This window comes from Delphinapterus leucas, chromosome 6, assembly GCF_059928025.1.
Source record: "Delphinapterus leucas isolate spDelLeu-1000000601 "Yukka" chromosome 6, BTC_Dleu_Yukka2, whole genome shotgun sequence".
NCBI classification, from domain to species: domain Eukaryota; kingdom Metazoa; phylum Chordata; class Mammalia; order Artiodactyla; family Monodontidae; genus Delphinapterus; species Delphinapterus leucas.
This window is the reverse complement of record NC_143134.1, coordinates 9,612,762-9,638,401: the sequence shown is the minus strand read 5'-3', so window position 1 is coordinate 9,638,401 and position 25,640 is coordinate 9,612,762. Positions and strand designations below refer to the sequence as shown.

The 25,640-nt window shown below is 47.7% G+C and overlaps 1 protein-coding gene across 2 annotated transcripts in view; it reads right to left on the bottom strand.

The window, feature by feature from the left end:
* The window catches only part of PALLD (palladin, cytoskeletal associated protein), a 382,354-nt gene that overhangs the window by 8,694 nt on the left and 348,020 nt on the right, over positions 1-25,640 (bottom strand). For both annotated transcript variants that reach the window (XM_089912674.1, XM_022594849.3), the window contains 6 exons: positions 22,319-22,454; positions 19,229-19,327; positions 17,042-17,263; positions 13,154-13,303; positions 4,773-4,867; positions 2,705-2,837 (listed from right to left, as the gene is read on the bottom strand). In XM_089912674.1, coding sequence (XP_089768800.1) covers positions 2,705-2,837; positions 4,773-4,867; positions 13,154-13,303; positions 17,042-17,263; positions 19,229-19,327; positions 22,319-22,454 — 835 coding nt within the window. The remainder of the gene's footprint in view (positions 1-2,704; positions 2,838-4,772; positions 4,868-13,153; positions 13,304-17,041; positions 17,264-19,228; positions 19,328-22,318; positions 22,455-25,640) is intronic.

The following is a 25,640-nucleotide window of genomic DNA, read 5'->3' as shown; positions in this document are numbered from 1 at the left end:
AGCGACTGGCCTGTTCCCATGATTCTTTTTTCCCTCTTAAAGCGTAAATACACTGGAAAAGATTTTCCACATTTGTCCAGGTCTGATCATAACAATAAAGTCAACAGATTACCTTTTGTTTCCAATATTCTTTTAAAAGCAGGCATTTCAAGGACAGCTGTGTCACTCGCAGAAAAATAAAGTGCTATGATTTCTTTCTTAAATGTGATCAAAAGTAGAGCCGATAATATTGTGAATCTCCATGTAGCCATCACCTAGATTCGCTCTCTTTCGTAATTTTTCATATTTTAAAAATAGACCCCAAACTTTATACTTGATACTTTATGAAGTATCATTCTAAAAGAACAGATTTTTCTTACATAGTCACAGTTCCCTAAAATTAAAATTAATAGTAATCCCTTGGTATCATCTAATTTTCTAAAAGAAAATTTCCCCTGTGGACTCAAATGTCATTTTACGGGTGGTCTGTATGAATTCTCAGTTACAGACCCCAAATAAATACACACATATAAATATATACACACTGTATATATATAAACTCAATCTGTATACTTATACTGTAAAAAGAATTATGTTGCAAACACTGCAGCTGACAAGGAATTAATCTCCAAAATGTACAAGTAGCTCATGTGGCTCAATAACAAAAAAAAACAAAAAACAAACAACAACCCAATCAAAAAATGGGCCAAAGCCCTGAACAGACATTTTTCCAAAGGAGACATACACAGGCACACGAAAAGATGCTCAACACTGTTGATTGATTATTAGAGAAATGCACATCAAAACTACAGCGATGTATCACCTCACACCAGTCAGAAGGGCCATCATCAAAACGTCTACGAACAATAAATGCTGGAGAGGGGGTGGAGAAAAGGGAACCCTCTTGCACTGCTGATGGGAATGTAAATTGATGCAGCCACTATGGAGAACAGTATGGAGGTTCCTTAAAAAACTAAAAATAGAACTACCAGATGACCCAGCAACCCCACTACTGGGCATATACCCTGAGAAAACCATAATTCAAAGAGTCATGTACCACAATGTTCACTGCAGCTCTATTTACAATAGCCAGGACATGGAAGCAACCTAAGTGTCCCTTGACAGATGAATGGATAAAGAAGATGTGGTACATATACACAATGGAATATTACTCAGCCATAAAAAAGAAAGAAATAATGCCATTTGCAGCAACATGGATGGACCTGGAGATGATCATACTGAGTGAAGTAAGTCAGACAGAGAAAGACCATATGTGGAATCTAAAAATTGATACAAATGAACTAATTTACAAAACACACTCACAGACTTAGAGAATGAACTTATGGTTACCAGGGGGGAAGGGTGGGGGCAGGGAGGGATGAACTGGGAGACTGGGACTGACACGTACACACTACTATTTACGAAACGGATAACCAACAAGGACCTACCGTACTGAGCACAGGGAACTCTGCTCAACATTCTGTAATAACCTAAATGGGAAAAGAACTTGGAAAAAGAACAGATACATGCATATGCATAACTGAACCACTTTGCCGTACACCTGAAACTAACAACACTGTTAATCAACTATAGTTCAATATAAAATAAAAATTAAAAAAATTACGCTGGAGGGACTTCCCTGGTGGTGCAGTAGTTAAGAACCCACCTGCCAATGCAGGGGACACCGGTTTGATCCCTAGTCTGGGAAGATCTCACATGACACGGAGCAACTAAGCCCGTGCGCCACAACTACTGAGCCTGCGCTCTAGAGCCCGCGAGCCACAACTACGGAGCCCACGTACCACAACTACTGAACCCGCACGCCTAGGGCCTGTGCTCCAAAATGAGAAGCCACGGCAATGAGAAGCCCATGCACAGCAACGAAAACCCAACGCAGCCAAAAAATAATAAATTTATATTGAAAAATTATGCTGGAAAGTATTTTATACATTTTTAATACATTTCTACAAGCTTTTTATACATTTCTACAAGCCCAGAGTTAACCCTCTAAGTGCCTTACATCTTGTGTTCTGCAATTCCAGAGACAACCAGCAGAGAGAGCCCAAATTACTTTTTTAAAAGCGTATTCATATTTCAGAGCTAAAATTTAAATTTAAGGTCAATAAATAATGGGGCAAAAACAATCAAAAAATTTCAGACCAGTGATTCCTACACATTTTTGGCCTCGAGGTCCTCTGGGGAAGCTGATGGCAGGTGTACCACATACAACCTCCTGTGTAATTTCAGGCCCACACACCTGATGAGACCTGCTCACCCCAGGACCTGGTTAAGAAGCCCTATTGTCGACGGAATGAAGGTGCTGCTTGGATGTCTCTTAGAAACAGGAAATGGGAGGCCTGAGATAATAGGTGTGTGGATACAAAATTTGTATGAAAACAGAGTAAATATAAGTAAGATCAGGACAGAGAACAGATCCAACACAGTCATTACTTCAACAAAAAGGGCGACTCTGAGGGATAAAACCTCCCAGTTCACCTTCTGGAGTATGGTACACAGGGTTCTAGGTAAAGGACATATTCAACAAAAACTTAAAAATCAAGGAAAAGAATGATTTGAAACGTATATAAATACTAGTATGTTCCACTCATTTTCTCTCCTCTTCTGCTAGGAAACATTTTAAAGATGTATACTTTACATAATTTCCCCAAAAGGAACTAAAGGGAAGCGGTATTGCAGGGAGAAGGGAGGCACCCAAGCCCCTCACCTTACAGTCCATCCTGCAGAGCCTGCCCTCCTGGACCGTCAGGTCCCCGGGAGCCTGCAGGAAGTGCGGTCGGAAGAATCGCTCCTGAATCGGTTCACCTTCGTCGGCACTGTCCCTGGATCTCGAACGAGACCTTCGGACGAGAGAGAAAACCAACAGATGGAAAGAAAGATGGGGGAGGGGAGGGAGAACGCCACAAAGATAGACAATATAGATAGATGGAAAGAAAGATGGGGGCAGAGAGAGAGGGAGGGAGAATGCCACACAGATACACACAGAGGGAAAGATGGGGGAGGGGAGGGAGAATGCCACAAATATAGTTAAATAGATGGAAAGAAAGATGGGGGCAGACAAAGAGGGAGGGAGAATGACACATAGATAAATACAGACAGATGGAAGGAAAGGGGGGAGGAGGAGGAAGGAGAACGACACGTAAATGATAGGTAATATACATAAATAGTAGGTATTGTCAGGTTCTTAGTTATCTCTTCTCTATAATACATGGGGCAATAATATAATTTCCTTACCTGCTTCCCTAGCTCCTAATCCCAGGGTTCATACCATAAAGAAAGTTAGTAAAACAGAATCTTGTTTCGTTTGGAAGTTTATTATACATTTAATAATCTGCTAATTGCAGACTTCAAATAATCTGCTATCCTAACCCTTACAGCTAGCATAAATCGTGAAAGGGGAAAATGGGGAACTAACAGTAATCTATTCTTCCCTAAATAAATATTTTTAAAGCTGTATGAGAAGCAGCAGCAACTGTTGCTCATTTATTACCGAATATTTTTCAACAGAAATCAGGACAGCTTCCACTGTGATTGTAAACTTGCAGGAAATTAAAAGTTCTTATTATTTAAAAAGAATGAATATCATTCTAATAAAAATTTCTTTTCATATTAACCAGGAAAACAAATCACATTTTAGGCAGGTTTTCTTCTGTATCCGTTAACCATATGCCTAAGGCAGTCATTTTTCTTCTTTTTTTTTGCTTTAACATAAAATTGTGCACATCTCCCAGATTTTGTGCACCTTTCTTGGTTTTGAGTGTGCTACCAGAGCTGCCTTTAAGAGCAGTATGATTTAAAGTGACTGCAGGGAAGACTTAGGAGTGAGGGGTTGAAACTAACCCTGCCGGAGATCATTGGGAGGTAAGTTAAGAAACACTTCAGTAGCAAAAGTAGGAGCAAAGCAAATGAAAAATTAGTATAATACGCTAGTAATCACCAGCCTTCACCCATCAGGTCTCATTTACGAGCACAATGCCCCTTCAGGAGTCAGTGGCCCACAAAGGGCTGAAATGCACGGAAGGCCCCGAGTGAAGCCGGAGAGAACGGACCTGCTGCAGCTGTGCTGTGCTCACAGGCGCGAGGGCAGGTGATGCTGTGCGCCAAGTCCCGCCCCAAGAAGCCTGCATCAAACCTGCGAGTGCTGAGGCCGGAGCTGCCTCCCAAACGCCGGCACAAGCCCGCGTGGGGCGTGGGCCTGCCCGCTGCTGCTTGCCATGTCCTGCTCCTCCGGTGGCCTCACTGGCATGTCCTCCCTTGTGCTAGGCCCAGGGGCCGGATGGCCCAGTCACCGGCCCCATCTGTAGCCACGTGTGTCACTGAGAACCACAGCCCCGCTGCCCATCCTCACGTGCACGCGCTCGGGGCCACGGGGCAAGTCTGACCTACGAGGCTAGGGTCTGAGACAAGCTTGTGACCTAAGCCTTGACCAGACAAGGAACCTTCGCACACGAGCCGATCTTAGAAAACCCAGGGGACAGCCCATGTGATGCTGGTGAGGAAAGCGTGGCTAGAGCCTGGGTGCCACCGGCCAGCGTGTCCGGGGTGACGTGGCTGCCGCCCGCCCACACGCGGCACGTGTCGGAGGGCGCCAGGCCCAGCCGGTACGTCCTCCACCCCGCCCCCAACTAGAAAGGAGCCACACGCCACCACGCTTCCTGCTGTGTCCCCATCCTGTCCCCCAAGTACGTTCTCTCCCGTGGTGTCCCCGAGATGCTGGCAGCGCTGGGCTGTAGTGACAGTGAGCAGCAGCGCCCGGGAAGGGCCGCGAGAGGTACCTTCTGCCGTGAGGCTGGCCGGCGGGCGAGCGGGGGCTGCGGCCTCTCTGGTTCACGGCCTGCACCATCAGCCGTCCCGTGCAGCTGACGCGGCCCTGCGGGGACAGAGGGGACCGACGGTTAGCGGCCAGCGCCCCAGCACCGCCCCCGTCACCGCCACGGCTGCCCTGGTCTCCACAGGGCGCTCTTCCCCGCAGACCTGCGCGCCGCAGCAGCAGCGCGCCCCCCAGCCCGTCTCTGAAACACGCCCCCCGGGACGTCTTGTGACGAGGCCACTTTCAAGGCTACATACCTACTGCGTGGAGCTAACTCTGAAATCAAACCAGATCATTTCAGTCTTCTTTTTAGTTACATATTTATTAAATGTTCGTGGTATCCCTTCCCAAACCGCACACTGAAAGGGCGGCCGGCATGAAAAAAGAAGCGTTACGTAACAAGCACGCCTGGGGCGACAAGGAGCATGACGACTATGGGACACCCTGGCCCCATAAAGTGAGAATATTTGAGCTTTTAAAACCAGAAGCAGTTAATGCCTGAACCCATGAGGGTCACATGATAAGGGCCTATTCTAATAATGAAAAGTTGTATTTTATAATCTTTAAAAAAAAGTTTTATTTGAAGTATAAAGTCTACAGCCACCCCACCACCCTGAACACACCTGATCTTGTCCGAAGTATAGTTCACTTAACAATATTATATTAGTTTCAGGTGTAAAACACAGTGAGTCAATAGTTCTATAGATTATACCCCACATAAAGTTATGATAACATCTGGCTACACGCGCTGTCTTCTCCCTCAAATTTGTCAACTGGGAATCGGATAAGTGCTGTCTCGGGACACACAGCAACCCTTAGAGGGGCCGGGCGACAGGAATCAATGGCCCTGTCACTTCGCCTTCTGATCGGGACTCACCTCTCCCTACGCCCAGCAGAGCAGCAAAGCAGATGGTCTCCTCCTGCTCGCTCCTCGCAGGGCCCCGGAGGCCGGGCAGGAGGACACCTAGACCCTCACGATGACCGAGAGGGAGTACGCGGGGCGGGAACATGACACGCAGACTGATTTTTCACCCTCATCCTTGGTGAGTTCTATAGCTCCAGGCTGAAGGGAGCGCTTAGAGTCAAAGTAAAGTTGACCCCTGACCCCCACTGTCACTGCAGGTGGCCAAACAGGTGACCAAAGCAGAGGGGTTCTGTGGGTCCTGAACCGCCTTCTGAGTCCCCCCCTTGAGAGGATGCTGGCGGGGACACGGAGGGGGACCCCACGGCAGGATGCAGGGAGGGGCCCTCGGGGTCTCCCCAAAGCCTGGACCTCTTCAGGCCACAGTCACCAGGAAAGGCAAAGACACAGTACCGGTGCGGACGGGAGGGTTAGGAAGGACCCAGGAGCTGTTGTAAACACACAAACTCAAGCGGTCTTGTACCGCGGGACACGCACCTTCCTCCACTGAGGCCACAAGCGCTGCCTTTCCCGAAAATGTCCAAGTATAACGAAGTATAACTTTACGAGGGGAGTTATTTCCAACTTTGATCAACTGTATCTGAAGTTCAGGCCACACGATACGAATTCTCTCACGCTGAGCTTACGAACACTTGGGATTCCCTAAACTAGCTTGAAATCTGTACACCAATTCCATCGAACCCCTCCCGGTCTGTACTTTGCTACAGAAAATCTAGACATAACTTGCTTAGAAGAGCCCGTTATAAATAACACAACTGATGTGTCATACGGCTGGGACACGAAGACCCATGATTCCTTTTGGAGCTTGAGGACAAGGGACTGTATGTTTCGTTTTCACACAAACAGCTTCCATTGAACTGATGATATGGTTTCCTTACTGTCTGCTTCGCTGCTTCGGCAAATAATTTTAATTTGGAGAGATTAAAAGAGTTACGTAATTTGGGTGGATTCTTCCTTGTGGTATAAAACCCAGAGGATCCACCAAGGAAGTTAGTATTAACTAATGATTTATGCAGTCAGATAAAGATAAAAGTTAAATTCAACCTTTAACCTTGAATTTGGGGAAGCAGATAATGGTGCTAAAAAAAAAAAAATTCCTCTAACCTGGATTTGAGTTTTGACTTTTTTCCTAAAGCTTTGGGCAAATCCTAAATTTATTCAAGCCTACATTTCCTCTTTTGTAAAAGGTGGGGCACTATACCTCACAAGGGTGCTGCAAAGATTAAATGATACAATCCATGATGATCTTGTTAGTAGTAAACGTACTTGATGTCATCATCACTGCTAACTCTGCCGCCACCGCTGCTGGTACTGTGTTTCTCTGGGTCTGTGACATCAGGTGTGTACATTAAGGTGATTTTTATGGGCCCAGCAGCTTGTCTGACTCCAGTGAAATTTTCCAAGTAGACGTATTTTGCTCGCGGTATGTTCTTACCTTGTTTGGTTCCTTCAGAGGCCTCTTTTAACCAGTGCCCCCTGGCCCCTGAGGGCTCTCAGTGCTGGGATGAGCCCCAGATACCTGCCCTTGGCTCCTTCGCCCTGGGTTTGTAACCAGCTCTGTCCCTTACAGTGGAAAGACGAGGCAGGCGACATACCCCTAGGTGAGGGTCCTCACCTGTGGAACAGGACCCTGCTGGTCATCCTGCAGGGAGGGGCTCTTATGATGATTCAACGAGTTAACAGGGGTCAAGTACTTGGTGGTGTGTCTGGCACATGCTAAACGCTCAAAATGTTAAATTTTTATAGCACTGGATACAGATGTAACTATAATAACCACCAGATGGACAGGAACTGTTTTGTTCAACACCATTTTTTTCCATATGAATGGAGTTTCCTTCCTTCCCTCCTTCCACCCACCCTCCCTTCCTTCTTTCCTTTTCCTTCCTCTCTTTCCTCTCTCTCTCTCTCTCTCTTTTTGGTATTAGGATGCAGTTTACTCCAGAGGAAAAGCCAAGTACTCCAAGCGTAGGAGGGAGACTGTGGAGAGCAGACCAACCTTTCCCCACCTCACGCTGGTGCCTGCAGGGCGCCACGCACACAGGTACCTCCCAGGTGTCTGACGGCTGCGTCCGAGGCCCAGGAGGAAAGGGGTCCTGCCCAACCCTAAGCACTGCCTGTGCCTGGGATGCACTTTGTCTCCTTTCCCCGCTCCCAAACACACGGTGACAGGTCGGCATGCTGCTCCGTCAAGAGTACACACTTCCAGCACGCTTTCAAGATTTTTACTGCGATTGCTTAGAACCCTACAAATCCTGCCCCAGAATCTTCCTCAACTTCCCGAACTTAAGAAAATGGCATATGTTGTCATTTATCACCTTTTTATTCCCACACCATCCTCCACTTTGGAACAGAAAGGGGAAAGGGCCTGGAATTCAGGAGGCAGACCTGTGAGTTTGATAATATACTGATACTGGCGAAATATATTACTAATAACAAGTGAACAGGACTACTTAGAAAGCAACCAAAGTAGCGAGTGGTATAATTCTGACATTTTCAGTCCAGAACCGAGGGAAGCATTTTTGAAAAGATGCCTCCAATGTGCGCGATAGGAAGCCGAGATTTTTAAGTTTGAATGTTTTCTGAGGAAGGTCATCCAAAATGAGCATTCGGTGATTTTAATCCTACAAATGTGCCAGTTAACCCAGTAAAACTGCCGTCACTGCAGGCTCAGGGGTACATCAACGCTGTCTGTTCGCTTTCAACCGTCTCGTTTCTTTTTGCTTTATCATTAACACATGAAGGAATAACGGAAGTGAATGTCTGAAGGGAAGCTTGGAAGGTGCCAGAAAACCTTATAACGTTGAGACACACACAACCAACAAACCAGCCTTTTAAATTGAACTCAGCTGCTCGCTGCTTTTCTACTCCAGACAAGTCCTCAGTGTTTAAAGCTATAGCGCAAACCAGGCGTTTGAATTCTTAAGGTGGTTCTCTGTTAACCATCCAGCTTGTAACGCGTATCTGAGGCCTCCTGCAAGGCCAGTGATTAAAACATCTGCGTTTCCCGGTTTATGACATCTAACTTGCGGCCCGCAAGTCTCCGGGAAGCCCGCCGCTTGCACCCACAATGCAACTGGAGGACGCAAGTGCACGACAGCCATTCCAAACCAGAGAGCAGGACAGGGGAACCTAGCAACGCAGCAAAACAAAGTCAAACATTTGTGTTTCGATTCCGCCGTGTCTTCAGGATGGGATTAGAGTCGGACGTAGGCGGAGCCTGTGGCCCTCGGTTCGGCGGCCGCCTGCTGTAACGCGTCACAGTCCCTTATGGTCCCACTCAACTGTGCGACTGTCTCCCGGGAGCTGCCGGGCTGAGGATGCTCCACGGCCAGGGCTGGCCCAGAGCAGTGTGTTCTGTCCCAGGTGGAAACTGCACGCCATCAACAACGTCTAACGTGTTCCTTATTCCCTGAAGACTGACCCAGGTGGAAAATTATTCTATAAACTAACCTGCTGAGCTTGTTTTCCTCTTTCCGTGCTTCTCACCCCTTCTGTTGGCTCTCGGGAATTACCTTCCGCTGCCCTGGAGAGCTCGGCCGTCCGTGTTTCATTACCGATCTCATTTTTCCATCAGCCCTTTCCTCTTTCCCTCGGTCACTTCACATCGTGGAGGCCACGGTGCACCAGTAAAGAGATGGAGTTGTCTCCCTCCCAAACCCAAGTCCTTCCATAACGTGGAAAAAAACGAAGGTATCAAAGGGCATCAAGGAAGCAGGGAGCCCAGGTCAGCGGACCCCACGCTATGCTTCTGGGACTAACGTATTTTGAAAAACTTAGCTTTTACTTTTGAGATTTATTTTCAGTGCCTATTTACATCATGCTTCTTTTAAACCGTGTTTTCATTCACAAATTACAAGAATGGCGAAGTCCTTTACTATATACTGCTTCTGAAGTTGAGACTATGGAGCGTGAAGCATTTCTGTCACCGTGTTCCTACAGCAACAAGCGACAACCTGCAGCACGGAGCAGGTAGAGCAACAGGGCGTGGCTCGTCAGGGCTGAAATGCCACTTTGTTTTCCTAAGTGGGTAGGAAGTTCACTCCAGTTTCTCGGTGATGACTCACAAAACCCACACCTGGCAGGTGTGGACACACCTGCTACTGAAGAGCCGGCTGGAGGAGGAGTCTCACCCCTGCGCGGACATCAACCAGGCGACTCACTCAGAAACTTGCAAGAGCGACTGCCAAGTACCGTAAACACCAAGACTCACAACCATGTCAGGCTGAGGCCCAGCGCCCACGCTTAGCATGTCCTCAGATTCCCCTCAGGAGCCTCGCCTCAGACGCCTGCCTTTCGGTCATCTCAGTAGGAAAGAAGACGCTTAGTTACGAGAACGCACCCCGTTAATGAGGATCCTCGGGGGCCCGACCTCGAGAGCCAGCGGGATGCTGGCATCAGGACCTGCCCGGTCCCGGGTCCTCGAGGGCTCTGGGGCCCAGGGCGGCCACACCGCTGCTTGCTTGACTCACAGACAGGACGGGCGAGTCTGCTAGAAGAGCCGGGCTTCTGGTGAGCTGAGGTAAACGGCCACTCCTCATTTCTCTGTCTCGCCTCCGAAAGGTAAAGGGCGAAGAACCAGACAGGGCGAGCCACGGGGGGCGTGGCCAGGGCTCCGGTGAAGCAGCGGAGCGCAGGGCCCGGCAGGAGGGCAGCGCCCGCCGTGGGGGGTCCCCCTCCCGGCCGCGGCGTGGCTCCCGCCAGCCCAGCTGTGCACGTGGGCTCTGCAGCTGAGCCCTCCTCCCGGGGCCCGGGCCGTGCAGTCGCAACCGAGCCGCCCCTGCCGGGAACGCCTCTCCCAGGGTGGAGGCTGGAAGTGCCCGCGCCAGCACCGCGCTGGGGAGAGATTCCAGCCCTCACTGACTTCTGGACTCACGGCGCTGAGGGAGGGACACAGCCGGGCTCCACGCCAGCTCAGGGTGCTGCTCCGAGAAGGGGGACTAGCGTCCTCGAACTTCAACAGTGGCAACAACCTGCGCTTACTGGAAGCCCGTCACATGCCAGGTAAACCAAGCGCTCTACATGCATCGTTTAAATTCGTATTATTTTTCTCACTTCGTGGACGAGGAACCGGGCGCAGAGGTTCAGGACTTGCTAAAGGCCACGCGTCCAGAACCCAACTCAGACCTGCCCGGTGCCGGGTGCTGGCTCTGCACCCCGACCTGCACCCCCGACTCTTCCGAATTGTCCCTACGTCTCCACTCCTGGTCTTCGTTGCGTCACTTCCGTCTTCTGACTTTGCCCCTCCTCCTTTTCCATGTTGAACGGGCATCTTCAGCCCTCCTTCACCTGGTTGGTCAGGGGTTTAATAACCATGCAGAGACCGCCACCCGGAGCCCAGCCGCCTGCCCGCTGCCACCTGCCTGGTCCTTCCCGTTAGAACTTCCCCACATGGAAAGCTACGTCACCTGAAGAGACTAGAAGCAGACGCAAAACTGCAGGGTGACATTTCTCTTGTTCTATCTATACAACTGCTCACTCCAGTAACAGTTCAAAACATTCACTAGGAAAAACGCCTTGAGGTGGACAGCGGGACCCCAGGAATGGTGAGCACATAAGGAACACAGTGAATTTTCTAGCTCCATAACCCACCCTACCCTTTCCAGGGCACAAGAGAAATAAAGAACCCAGGGCGAAGGAAAATTCTGGATTTTGTCGGGCACTCCACTACTTTTTTAAGAGGCAGAAAACCGAACATCGAAATTGGTTAATAGAGTTGTAGTAGTTAACACCAAAGATCACAGACCACCATAACAAATGCAATAATAATTAAAAAGTCTGAGATATAACAAGAATTACGAAATGTAACACAGACATGTAAAGTGAGCAAATGCTGTTAGAAAAACAGCAGTGACAGACTTACTCAACACAGGTTTGCCACAAAACTTCAATTTGTAAGAAACGCAATATCTACAAAGTGCAATAAAGATGCAATTAAAAAAAAAGTAGTCAAGGAAACATACTAAAAATATAATTAAAAAAAAAGAGAAAGTTCCACTTTCGTTCCCTCAAATACAAACAACACGAACACAAATAAGCATTAAAATGTAACTTATTAGCAAAGGTTGTGATTCTGACTGTTTTTCAAAGGGATGGTCATGTGTTCGTTGACTGAAAAGTTAGAACCTCAAGAAGGCGTTAACTTGGAAACTTTCTTGTCAGTGCAGAGTCGGCTGTCCTGTATCACAGCCTGATTTGTGGGCAATTTCAGTTTCACTCTTACCATCACTGCAGAAATATATCTTTACATGACAATGTAACCCGAGGACAGTATAACACTGTACAAACTTTCAGAAGTCTGTACGCTTTGCTAAAATTATTTGTATCATTTTCTAACACTTAATATTTCCTTCAAAAGAAATAATGAAATAGGGAATGATATAAATAGATCAGAGATTTTTTTTTAAAAAGATAACTTCTGGGCAATCTTCATCAGTTACATAATAAAACTGTTAACTTTAGCTTTCTTTTTTAAAAAAGAGTGTTTTTTACCAAACTGGGAAAAGAATTTGAAAAAGAATATATATATATATATATATGTGTGTAAGTGAATCACTTTGCTGTACACCTGAAACTAACACAACATTGTAAATCAACTATAGTCTAATATAAAATAAAAATTTTTTTAAAAAGTGCGTCATTTACATGATTTCTGCAGACTTCATAAAATACCCAGTCAGATGTTGAGCTTGTAAGGCACAAAATCACTTCTTACATATTTGTGTACCCAGTATAGCACCTAAAATATACAAGATATTCAATAAAAAAGAATTTGCAGGCTTGAATTGGGAACATGGTACCCAGTAGCTGTCTGTTAAATTCTAAGTAGTCAACCGATTTTTTGACCCTAAATCTAAGGGCAACTACAAAACATCTGGGTGTAAACAAACAAAAATCCTGAATGCTGTATGTATGTTCTATCGAAATTATAATTTGTCCACACTTACACATTACTTAAATTCCACTGAATTAGGTGTGCGTGTATTTCTTCTAAATATTTTCCTTTCTGAGTTTTCCTACCACAGCTTATCCATACCCCTCACTCTCCTTTCTCCTGAGAACATAACCCTACCCGCAATCACATGGTTTATGCATTTGTTTACTGGCTTATCTTCTGTCTCGGGACCTCATCCCCTGAAGCACTGCAGCTCCATCACCCACATGACAGGTGTACATATCAAGCTCTCAATAATATTTATGGAAAGAATGCACATCTGCACCGGAATTATTCATGTAGACAAACATCTCACGGAATAGATAAATATTAAGAAAGAATGTTTCTATCCTGGGAAAACACGCTGGATGGAGAATTGGGAAAACAGTTTCAAGTCAAAGAGGCATGACTCCCCGTTAGCCAAGCAGCAGCTCCTCTGCCCGGGAAACCCCACCACCCTGGGCACAGGCCCGAGGCCACCGCGCATCCCCACCTGAGGGCTCGAAGCCATGATCGTGTAATTCCCGTCATCGTCCAGGGTGGAGGCCGTGGTATGCAGAGAGCAGGTGCCATCAGGGTCACTCCGGATGCTGTAGTGATCGTTCTTGGGAGAGATCTGCTTCCCATCTTTAAACCAGTAGGTCTGAGGGGGAAGGCAGAGATGAAGGTGAGGTCCTGTGAGTGGAGGGGCACGGGCCGCCCTGAGCTCCCGAGTTAAAGCGCGAGGCAGGACGCCAGGGCAGGACCTTGGCTTCTGAGGGAAAAGGGTAGGTGGCAAGCAAGTTGAATTCTATTTCAGTTTTAGAAATTACATAGCCGCTTTTTATTTTTAAGGAGACGTCTATAAGCAGGCATTTACATTCATCCACTATTTACATGAAGGACAGTGATGGTTTCAGCGCTGGCATCCAGTTTGCTTTTTGCTTCTATTTCAAGTGTCCCGAATGAAACTGTATTACTTGTAAAGGTAAAAAGGTTATTGTAGACAACAAAACCAGAACCTAAACCCCAGCGATTCCTTGGAATCGTGTCAAACAGAACAGGGTGTGAGGAGCTGGGGCAAGTGAGGGGGGTGATGGGGGAACCCTATCACTTTAATTCCCAGCCGAGGGGCACAGGACAGAGGGTTACAGTTCCTCAGCTCCACTACGTTAAAGAAAACACAGTAGGTATTGAAATGTATAATAATTTTCAAATAATATTTTAACTTGGGGTGATGGAAAATTAAATGTGAGAAATAAAGTAAAAATCTTGACTAAATAAGAAAATTCTAAATGGTCAAACGAGCTTTTCTACGGGTCGTCCTTCCCTCCCTCACGTTTAAGCAAGATCCTGGGTCCGTGGGTCTCTCATGGTTTGGTTATTATTTCAGACTTGATCATGAACTGCACAGCTGAAGGTGGGCCACAGTTTGGGTCATAGAGCCGGCAGCCCTAACACAGCCAGGATGCTGCACTGGCCCCTCCACATTTGCCATCGGGAGGGAAATACATCCTCCCTTTTCAAACCATAGCAGGTTCTTTGTGGTCACTTTTGTTCCTTGCAACCAAAAGCATTCCTGATTCCCAACAGAAGAAACTTAGTTCCGAGCTTGCAGTTTTAAAATGAAATTCTTCCTGCATGTAAATCAAGATGTCAGTTGAGACCACAGCTGGCCTTCCAATTCCACTCCCTGTCAAAGCCTCTGAATCTGAAAAATCTTTCTTGAAACTTCCATGTCTAAGATAGGGACAGGCTAAAAATAGATGGCAGGAAATAAGTGCAAGAACAATCAGGATCTGACCGCTGTAGCTTTTCCTACCCTTAGTTTTCAGTCAGTTCGTTTATAGGAACTATATTATTAATCTCCAGAACCTAAAAGTTCACCATCAAACAGAGTAATAACTTTCAGTTCTAAAAGTTAAGTTACATAAGGCGTGATACTCTGTAATTATCATACTCTTAGTGGTTGGATTATTTCCAATGGAACAAAGAAGCTGTGATTAGTACATAATTTCTCCCTTTTGCACTCTTGCCTCTATGCCAGTTCTTTAGAATTATTTTTCTCCTTTTTTTTTTTTTGCAGTACGCGGGCCTCTCACTGTTGTGGCCTCTCCCGTTGCGGAGCACAGGCTCCGGACGCGCAGGCTCAGCGGCCATGGCTCACGGGCCCAGCCGCTCCGCGGCATGTGGGATCTTCCCGGACCGGGGCACCAACCCTTGTCCCCTGCATTGGCAGGCGGACTCTCAACCACTGCGCCACCAGGGAAGCCCTATTTCTCTCCTTTAATCATATTTTTCACCTCTATTGTACTTGGAATACAACTTTCAAATGAGATTAAGAGACAGTTCCAAAACTTTACCAAGACTGCTAAGGGACAGGACAGGAAGGGTACAAGAGATGAAAACAGGGTGAACTAGAAATTCTCTTCCATCTTCTCATATCTCAATGGAACAAGCATGTCAAGGGCAGAATAAAAAAATTAAAAAAAAATAAGCTAAAAAAAATATTTTTAAACACGATGAGTATTCCATACTCCAACAATCCTAATATAATTGCTAGAACATGTGCAGGAGAAACAGGTTTCAATAAACCAGGGAGGGAAGAAAAAGAATGGCGGCCAGGAAAACAGAAGAACATCTAACAGGAAAAAGCTCTGGAAAATCAACCTCTTAACGGCCGTGAAACATGCAAGGTTGTAGGAGAACAAGACAGTCACGTCAAAACAAAAGCCCGCCTCTCGGGCGAACATAACGTTCTTTAAGAACAGGATTCAGTGATCTTAGAAGCCCATCAGTAATCGTGCCTTGAGTAAGGTTGAAAAAGAATGTGGGGTTCTTTTTGTGACTATTTTGGAAGTTCATGATATAATTATGAGTTCCATTCATAAGCTGCATGTTTATTTTTAATACATGCATTTGATATCATGTTTGTGAACACACACCAATGATCCAATTATGTCAAGATAATACAGACGTGTGTTCTCTAACAACAGTTGATTTGTGAAGTCTCATTAGGAGGTGGCAATGGCTCTGAAAATATAAAGCTAATTTTTTTGGTCTATCTTTTTCTGACTGTGGGGCTGGGATTCGGTTTTAGGAAGAGTATGGTGGTAAAACTCTCCTTACTGTGAAAAGAGAACAACGGATGGAGCCACAGAGCATGAGACCCTCAAAGTTTCAGGTGTGGTCCCGGCCCGGCCCCTTCTCCTGTCTCACTCAGTCTCATTCCGGCTCTTTTACACCAGCCCCTGTTAAAATGTTAATTTCAGGGAGTATAGTTTTCATTTTTGCATGCTTATTTTACATGTGCCTTGTCTCTGGTCCTATTCTTTCACTAAAGTGTCTATTCCTTTCAGAATTGTTTCCATCACTTTAAACACAGTAATTTCAGAGGAGTCCCCTCAAGACGGCTCTATCCTGTGTGGCACCGTGGCTTCTGTTCTCCCGTTTCTTTTGCTGTGGACCCTGTTTGCTCGCAGGGTCTGTGAGTTTTTCTTGTGAACTCACTTTTTCCCCCTCCTGCCCTGTAGATGTCTGACAGGCCCCAGTGTGGAAGTCTTTTATGGGGCAATTTTTACTTGCTTCTGCCAGAAACCTTAGGATTATAATCATCCTGGACTAAATTTCATATTAACTTCTCAGCTTTGGGCTCTGTATCCTGTGAGAGTGTGAATCTGGAGTTTCAGCTTCTCATGGGTGCCTCTTTTATTCTCTTCTCTCAAGTTCTAGGGAAAAGTGTAGTCCTGTTCGCCACTTTGCGGGGCCAGTGAGCAGTGATTCCAGTCTCTCCTTAAAGAGAGGGCCACCCTCCCTCCTTCCAGCATCCCCACATGCTTGCAGGAACAGGGCTCCGGCCAGGCCGGCCTCATCCTCGGTACCAGAAGCTTCTCGGAGGACCCTTTCTCACAGTATTCCTGCTTCCACTGCCTCTGTAAACACAGGAGGCCTTGGTTTTGTAGACTAAAGATCTGCAGTTTCCATCACCTGTGGTAGCTTTATTCCTCTGTCTGGTACAGAGCACGGGCGGATTCAAGTTCAAGCCTGGCCACTCACAGCTTTCTGACCCGGGGAAAGTTCATTAACCCCCCTGAGCTCAGCCCGGTCGTCTGCAATTTGGGTGTAACAATGGCAACATCATATGAGTAAATGATGTGGGTTATGAAAAGCTCCTTGTCCATTAATCTACTATTCTATTCTGTCCTGTCCTGTTCTACTCTTCTACCCTTGCTGGTTTCCAGTGCCTCCTGAGGACGGCCCTGAACTCGAGCGTTTTACATCACGGGTACTGAGAAGCTTAGTCTGCACCTGTTCCCCCTAACGCTGCAATGGCGTGTGGCATGCTGGAAGCCAAACCCATCCTCGGGGAACATAACTCTTAAGAAGCCTTGTTGCAGCTCACCTTCGGCTTTGGATTCCCGGTCACTCTGCATGTGAAGGTCACGGGCATCCCCTCAAAGATCTTGAAATGCTTCAGCTTCGTCTCGAAGAATGGGGCCGCTCCACTCTCCACAGACGCGTCCCCACAGGGAGCCTCTTCCCCTGACTCCTCCACAGGGGACCTTTCCAGCCTGTACTCGATTTCACTGATGAGCCTCTGCTCACAGCTGGAGACTTTGTACTCCTAAATCAGAGAGAAAGGTCACGTCACCGACCTCGGTCCACGCGGTACCAAGTCCCCCAAGCCCCACGTCTTATCCCCTCTCCAGTAAGGCACCCAGAAGACAGTGATGTTTTTACCACAGAGCTAAAAAAAGGAGCCTGTGCCCAATTCAACTCCATATAAAACAAAGAACATCTGGAAGTAAGTATGTATGATATTTCAGACTGTCCTCAAGTCCTATGATCCAAAACAAAACCAAACCAACTATGAAGATGAATTTCCTTCTCTCTTCTCTTGGGGTGGGGAGAAGAAAGAAAAAGGCAACAGTCATTCCTAAATCATTCATAAACAGTAAACATGATGGCACACTGCTTCCTCTGTCTGGTGGGGCACTTGCTCAGAAGGGCAGCCGCACAGGCAGGGGGCAGCTGCAAGGTCACTCGGCCTCCTAGCAAACGAGTGATGGAGAAATGGCACCACAATCCCTCCTCCTAACAACCCTCGCCACACAGCCTCGGGCTCTCCCTCAGCTCTGCGGCTCTGAGCAACCATTCTCCTCCCGAGGACTGACGGTCCGGTCAAATGTTTGGTGAAAAACACAGGGGCAGAGCAAAGTCCCCATCGCCATCCTCTGGTGGTGAAGGGGGAGCCTGCATATCTCTTGCTGACAAAGTACAGTAAAAGACAAGGCAGCCCATTATGAGATATTCTCTATTTAATATTAAATGAAAGGTTGTTTTAACGAGGTTTTCCCTTAAGGTACTCAACCTTTACAAAACAGTCTGTTGCCTTGAAGGAAGAAATTCAACAGTATGAATAAAACTGCAAAAAATACACAAGTTGTTTTGTCTAAATAGTATCAAATCAGTCAGTTTAAGAATTAGCTCTTTTTCCCCCTACAAAGGTTTAACAAATGAGAAACTTTTCACAATTTAAAATTCAGAGTAGCCACAAAGGACAGAATCAAATTCAAGTTTGTAAATAAATGACAAGAAAATCACACCGCAGTTAATTCTGTCCACCTGATATTAAATGAAAATAGACACTGGTCGGAGTACTTATAGTTAATGTGTGGCAGTTAACTATATACACAGGTAAACGAGGAAGAAGAGAAGAAACAGATACAGGGAAAGACTGGGAAGAAAAGAAAGGTGAAAGCGTGACCTTTTGACCATCCAGAGGACTCCCTACAGAAGCATGAGGAGACCCAGGGTCCTGTAATGGTAGAAAAAAAAGAAGTGAAGCCCAGTACAGAAGCAGCAAGCATCTCACAAGATTTCTAGCTTTAAGTGAAGCTGTGGTGGCAGCAATATTTAACACAGAGAAACTTTCAGATTTTGAAGGCTGATCCATTTCTTAAGAGATACGAGAAAGAGTTTACTTGATCCTTTAAACTTGTGTTACAAAGCTTTCTTTTATCTCAGAACTACATCTGGAGACTCCAAACAGAAGCAGTGGAGATTATAAAACAGTTTATTTGCATCAGATCCACGAAGTGGCTTATTTTTTGGCGTTAACAGGGGAACAAAAGGTTAGCACTTCAGGTTCTCCGCTGATTAGCGCTTTGTAACTACATCCGTGGAGGAAAACACAGTCTTTTCCGTACATAGGTGTTTTACCTGGACGAGACATTAAGAACATAACTGGAAACAGTCACTAGTGATTTCAGACAATGTCAGTGAACATATGTTCCTCCACACAAACCTATTCTGCACTACAGCCCAGGACAGAAAAAACAGAAAGATACTTGAAAGGAGAGAAACGAATCGCTAAGAAGATAAAACGAACAGGTGTCACCAACTGAAATAAATCCCATCACTCACTCAGCACAGTATGTGCTCAACAAACGTTGGCTGGGAGGCTGACTTGATGACAATGCTCCTTCCTCTGACCCGCCCTCTGCTCTCCACAGAGCTGACCCCAAGGAGGGCAGGGAGAGGGGACAGGGTAATCTGCTTCCCTGGGGAGCCAGGAGGAATGGGGTACCTGGCTGGCCGCCTCCTCTTCAGGCTCCTGGACGTTGAAGACGGTCGCGCTGTCGGCACCCAGCAGCCGCCGAGCCATCCTTTCCTCGTACGTCAACCTCTAGACAAAGCAAGTCACAGAAATCAGAAAAATCACAATGCTACCACACCTTAAGAAAAAGAGTTGAAAAGGCAAACACGCTGGCCGTTCTCTGTAACTGCTCCCTCTCCGCCTTGACGCCTGTGCGCACAGGAGTGCTCTCCTCCCCTTGTTCAGCTGCTCTCACCGGCCCTTCTGGTCCTGACCCTGGGTTGGGAGGTGGGGTGACCCATCCTGAGAGCCACCAACTGATAGAGCACAGACTGAGCAACAGGGGAGAAGTCACTTAAAAGTACGAGTCATGTAGTTACCCCTGACGATAAACACAGAGAAAAAAGATATTGAAACAGCAAAATGTTCTTTTTACAGGAAATGTTATTTTCATAGCCATCCACAGGCTTCAGAACTGCCTGATGAGGGAGTTTCAGGCCAGCGGGCAGTGACGGTCCTCTCTGCTTTGACAGCACTGCCCAGGGGCTGGGTATCCGAGGTGAACACAAGCACATGCAATAACCCACAGAGGATGACTACACACGTGGACTTGGCAGAGGGGCCGTGGCAGATGCCTGCTGAGCTGATACCCACGACTCACGAGCCTACTTGGGGAGACTGTCTGCAAAGAGGGCGGTGAGGCTTCTGCATCGACCGGCCGGCGCTCTGGGCCAAACACGAGAGAAATGTCCACGTTCGTGTTCTGTCTGCTGGGCGGATGGCCGCTCTTGAGCGCTGGCTCTAATATGACCATCGGCCCATCGGGGGCATTTTAAAAACAAGCATTTGATTCAAGATAGAGAGTAACTAGTATGGCAGAATCCAAAAAAAAAAAAAAAAAAAACCCAAAAAACAAAATAAACCCCCCAAAAATCCTGCACAAGTTATTTCAGATAAACTTCCAAACTTGTGAATCTAGACACAAATTCTACTGGAAACGATCTCATCAGGAAAATATGTTGGGTAAACTGCTGACTTCCAGCAATTGCTGGTTCCAGTCCCAGCGGAGACCGGGAAGAGAAATAAGACAAGTGCCAGACGACAAAAGACCTGAAGTCCCAGTTATTTCATTTTGTAAAGAAGGGGCCGAGGATGAGAAGAGGCGGGGGCAACGTCTGCTGCATGCAATGTCTCGTGCAGTAAGGTGCTGTTTAATCTTCTCACGTGTGTTAAAAAATCATGAATTCAGTTTTCAGAGAGAGTTTTAAATACCTGCTCTCTTAAAAGCCTTCCTAACATCTGCAGGGACGACTACAGCAGCATCCCAGCGAGGACTGGAGCGATGTCACCCCGTTCCTTTGGAGCAGAAGCATCGCGTGACACCCAGGCCTCCACCACATGTACCTGCTCCCGCCAGGAAGCAAAGTCACTTCATGGTTTTGTCTCTAAACTACTACGCTGTTTGGACAGACGAGCTCTAAGAAGCCAGAAGCAAGTATGGAATGATGTGCAACATCAGGAAAAAGCTATTTCAGGGTCTCATTTCCTAAGAAAGGAAACCTTACTTTTCTTCTCTTTTTTAAACTCTCAAATGTGGAAATCTATGGAAAATACTGGAAATGTCATTCACTGCTAAACAGACAAATACCAAAAATAAATATTTATACGCGAGACACATGATATATATATACCAAAAATAAATACACGTAGTATAACGTAAGGGCTTACAGAAGTCTTACTTTTTAACCAAGAGTTAGTCCATCAGGAATATTTAAACAAACAACCAAAAAAAAGAAGAAAAAGAAAAAGAAAAAAACCTGGAGAGATGCCTCTACCTGGATTGAAAAAGTTCCCTTAAGTATTTGTTTTAATCTATCAAAGGCTCTGGTTGACAGAGCCAGGGCAAACTTCCAGAATATGTACACTTACACGTGCAACCACTTATTTCAGGGAGAATATATTTTCCCTTGGTGGAAATCTTCTCTTCGAAATCACTAACCAACACAGGAACTCATTAGCATTTTAATCTTCCTGAGCTCAGGTCAGGATCCTGATAATTAAAACCAGCATCCAACACCCTCCTCTAGTCACCATCTTCCCGGTCAGATGCGGCCTGTGCTCACATTTTTATCCATCAATGCTTGATAATTACAATTCCTAGAAAACTTAATTAGTACAGAGACTCTCTCTCCTGAAAAAGGTGTGTGAGGGAGATTTTATACAAAGAGGCCCTTTTCTGCTTCTACTTAAGAGCTGCGCAAATTTCCCCATAATAAAGCACAAAAGGCTCCTTTCCCCTACCTGAGATCTCCTTTGCTAGACTTGCTTTTCCTGTCCCCCTGAAGTACTCTGATGTGATAAGAAAAGGGTCAGTAACCCCCAAAACCGAACAAAAAAGACTGGCAAGGAAACACTAGGTCCACTGGAGGAAATATCTGTCCACACTGTCACCAGAGCTACTCTGGTCGACTTCACAATTCTGCAGCCTTGAAACAGAATTACTATTTTCTCCTTGAGCTGAGCTGTCCTGCCCTGACAGACTAGAACGAGGATGGGAAGCAAGCCTCCTCTTTCAGGTGACGGAATCCGTGTCTCCTAACACTCTAGACTCCAGCCATGGTCTCCTAAGGAAAGATACTTTCTCTGCAGAAGCATTGCAGGGCCTGGAATCCAAATTCTGCTTCTGGAACTTTAATTCCGATTCACTGCTTCCGGCAGAGACAGGTCACCGGGGGGCATGGCTCTCCCCACGCCTACCCCTCCAGCGGGATTTGTTCCTTTTTCTCTGTAAGGTCGCAGGTCCTCACTGCCCTACCCCCGGCCTCACCCTCAGTCCTTCCTCCCTCCCTTCCCTCCAACCTGCTGTGATGCCCCAGGAATGGTCCATGACAGGAGGCAGCAGAAAGCAGCCTTCTCCCCTCCCCACTTCCCGGACCCAAGCCTCAACACGCAGTGGAACGTGGGGGCTCGGGGTACCGGGCCAGCGGTGAGGACGCGACTCGGGACCCTAGGCCTGGGGGAGGGGGAAGGGCTCGGGGGCAGCTCCAGACCCCGCCCACCCCAGCACACCCCGCCCTGTACCGGCTGCCCGTTGTTCAGCAGGTCCTCCTTGAAGCGCAACTTCCGCTCCAGGTCCTGGATGACGGCATCCTTCGAGCCCTGGATCTCCTCGTCCGAGGCGATGCGGGCAGTTCTGCTGGCCTTCTTGGGAAATCCCCTGTGGGCAAGCACACAGCGTGGTCAGGGTCACGGTCAGGGTCAGGGCCGGGGTCAGGCACGCACACCCACCCCCCCCCCCAGCCCAGCACCACCCACCCTGACGGCCACGCCTGTCCCGCTGGGTGTGGGACCAGTGACCCTGACGGGAACCAGTCCCCAGAGAAAGTCCGTACACCCAGGGCGCACCCGCCGGGGTGAGATGAGGGCCAAGGACGGGGAAGCAGCAACAAATACGTGGCACTGTTTATACCCAGACCCGGGTTTCCACCGTGTTAGGTCTGTGACTTTGCGCGAGCTTCCCAGCACGTGTCATAAACAGGTGTAACAATACCCACCACCACATGAGACCATCAAGAGGGTTTCAGGAAGAAGAGACTTCTGCAGCCTTTCCGCAACTCAGCCCTCTGGTCCTCAGCCGCCAGTTTATACTGCATCAGTGCCCCGCCCGCCCTGAGCAAACGTGAGTCCTGCCCACTCCGCCCTCCTCTTCTGTCCTGGTCTGGCTGGGCTGCAGGGTGCAGGCCTGACTGGTGGACTGAAGCCATGTGCTGCCTAGTTTACTTCTTCCTCCCTCACAGGGCTGTGGGTAAAGATAAGTGAGAAACGAACACCGTCCAACAGTGGAAAAGAAGGATGCGTATCACCAAAGGTGAATTTCAAAGATATAATGTCAAGGTTAAAAAAGAGCAAGTTAGAGAAGAATGCACACAATACTCTTTCAGGTGGGAGGTGTGAGGATGCAGGCGGGCAGGGTCACAGGGGGGAGGTGTGAGGATGCAGGCGGGCAGGGTCACGGGTGGGAGGTGTGAGGATGCAGGTGGGCAGGGTCACGGGTGGGAGGTGTGGGGATGCAGGCGGGCATCACAGCAAAAAGGGTGAAGAGGCCAGCATCGCCCTTTACAGAAAGACTGGGCCAGTTAGCAAATGGCTCGTGCTTCCACCTCCTCCTCCGTAAAGTGCAAAATGTGGGAACTAAAGGCACAGGTCTCCCAGGATTATGGGGAAAACCAGGGCCTGCAGGAGGGGCTCGGGGGCAGTTGACAGAGACCACCCTGCAGGGCGGCGGATCATGGAGGGACTGGCCAAGGGAGGCCGGGGGGAGTGAAGAGGACCCCAGGATGCTGAGCAGAGCTCCCAAGAGCTTGCCCACACCCCCGCAGACCCACTGGTCAGGGCCCTGCTCGGCTCTGGGGGCCAGGGACACACGTAGAGCAGACTGAGGTCATGATTCCTGCAAAAATCAGCTTCTACAGTGGGGACGGCAGAGGGGGAAGGAGAGAGGACCCGGTGGGAGGCCAGGTGACAGAAGCGGGTCCACAAGAAGCTGGACCGGGGTGACCACAGGGAGGGCCACCAGAGCCAGCCCGGAGGTCAACGGGGCACCGGGCACCTCGGGGAGAGGGGTCCAGGCCACGGCGCTGTTGCTTAGTTTAATACGGAACCTTTTTTTCTGAGAGTATCTCATTTGGACTAATTATTAACGTAATTCAGAAAACACTAAGAAACTTTATTAAAAACTGAGCACACAGTAAGGGTGAAGATCTGAGATCAGGGCAGAAACCAAGGTGGAGCATTTGGAAAGGGGAGGCGCCCAGCAAGAACAGCGGTTACAAACTTTTGACGCCAAGTTCTGGCAACGGAGGGCTATCCTGTAAGAGGAATCTGTTGTAAACGGCTGTGGTCTGCTCACCAGCGTGGCACCAACTTCTGATGAACAAAGAGCAACTCGTCAGAAATAAAAAGAGCATCTGGTGACAAACAGAGGCTTTCCCTTCTTTTAAAAAAAAATTTTTCTTTTCTTTTTTTGCATGGCCTGCGGGATCTTACTTCCCCGACTAGGGATCAAACTCAGAGCCCTGGAAGTGAGAGTGCCAAGTCCTAAATGCTGGACCGCCAGGGAAGTCCTGAGATGCTTTCCCTTCATAATGGTTTGTACAGTTAAAAATTAAAACGTCTATTTAACGTAAACTGTTACCCAAACCAGAACTGTTCACGAAACCCCGCACTCAGCGCACAGGAACCAGTGGCATCCCTACGTGTCTTATGTGCTGACTGCTCCTGTGCTCAGCCCAAGCATGCAGAAGCATCCTGTCCTGTCTACACCAGCTTCAACGTGACACCACTGACTATGTTAAATAAAACTCATGTCGCTGGGGGTAAAAACAGCTCAACCATATACACACGCATGTGGAAAGTAAAACCCTCCAGGTTCAACCACGCCAAATCCCGGGAAGTTTTCTTCTTTTTCCTTGACTACTGAATGACCTTGAGAGCATCCTCCCTTGATGGACTGTTCCAGGTCAACACTGTCCGTGCTCAGAGACGCACCGCAGAGCACATGACGTAGGAGGTCCTTGGCCTGTCTGGACACCGGAGAATTTTTTAAACGAAGAGCCCCCGTATGCTCCTCTTCCCATACTCAGCGAAATCGAAGGGAAACTAAACTTCACACAGTTGCAGAGTGAGCAAAATCAACAACATGCTGTGAGGAATCCCTCACATCCAAGAATGTAACTCAGAAATTAATGTATAAAAGAGGGAATCCCCTGGCATCCACTGTTTAGGACTCCGTGCTTTCACTGCCAAAGAGGCCCAGGTTCAATCCCTGGTCCGGCAACAAAGATCCTGCAAGCTGCGTGGCCAAAAAAAAAAATTAATGTATAAAAGAGCCTGAGAGATGGGCTTCCATGGTGGCGCAGTGGTTGAGAGTCCACCTGCCGATGCAGGGGACACGGGTTCGTGCCCCGGTCAGGGAAGATCCCACATGCCGCGGAGCGGCTGGGCCCGTGAGCCATGGCCGCTGAGCCTGCGCGTCCGGAGCCTGTGCTCCGCAACGGGAGAGGCCACAGCAGTGAGAGGCCCGCGTACCGCAAGAAAAAAAAAAAAAAAAGAGCCCGAGAGAGATTGGTTCAAGATGGCCGACTAAAAGGACGTGCTCTCGCTCCCTCTTGCGAGAGCACCAGAATCACAACTAACTGCCGAACAATCATGGACAGGAAGACACTGGAACTCACCAGAAAAGATACCCCACCTCCAAAGGCAAAGGAGAGGCCACAATGAGACAGGATGAGGGGCGCAATCCCAGTAACATCAAATCCCATAACCACTGGGTGGGTGACTCACAGACCGGAGAACGCATACCACAGAAGTCCACCCACTGGAGTGAAGGTTCTGAGCCCCACAT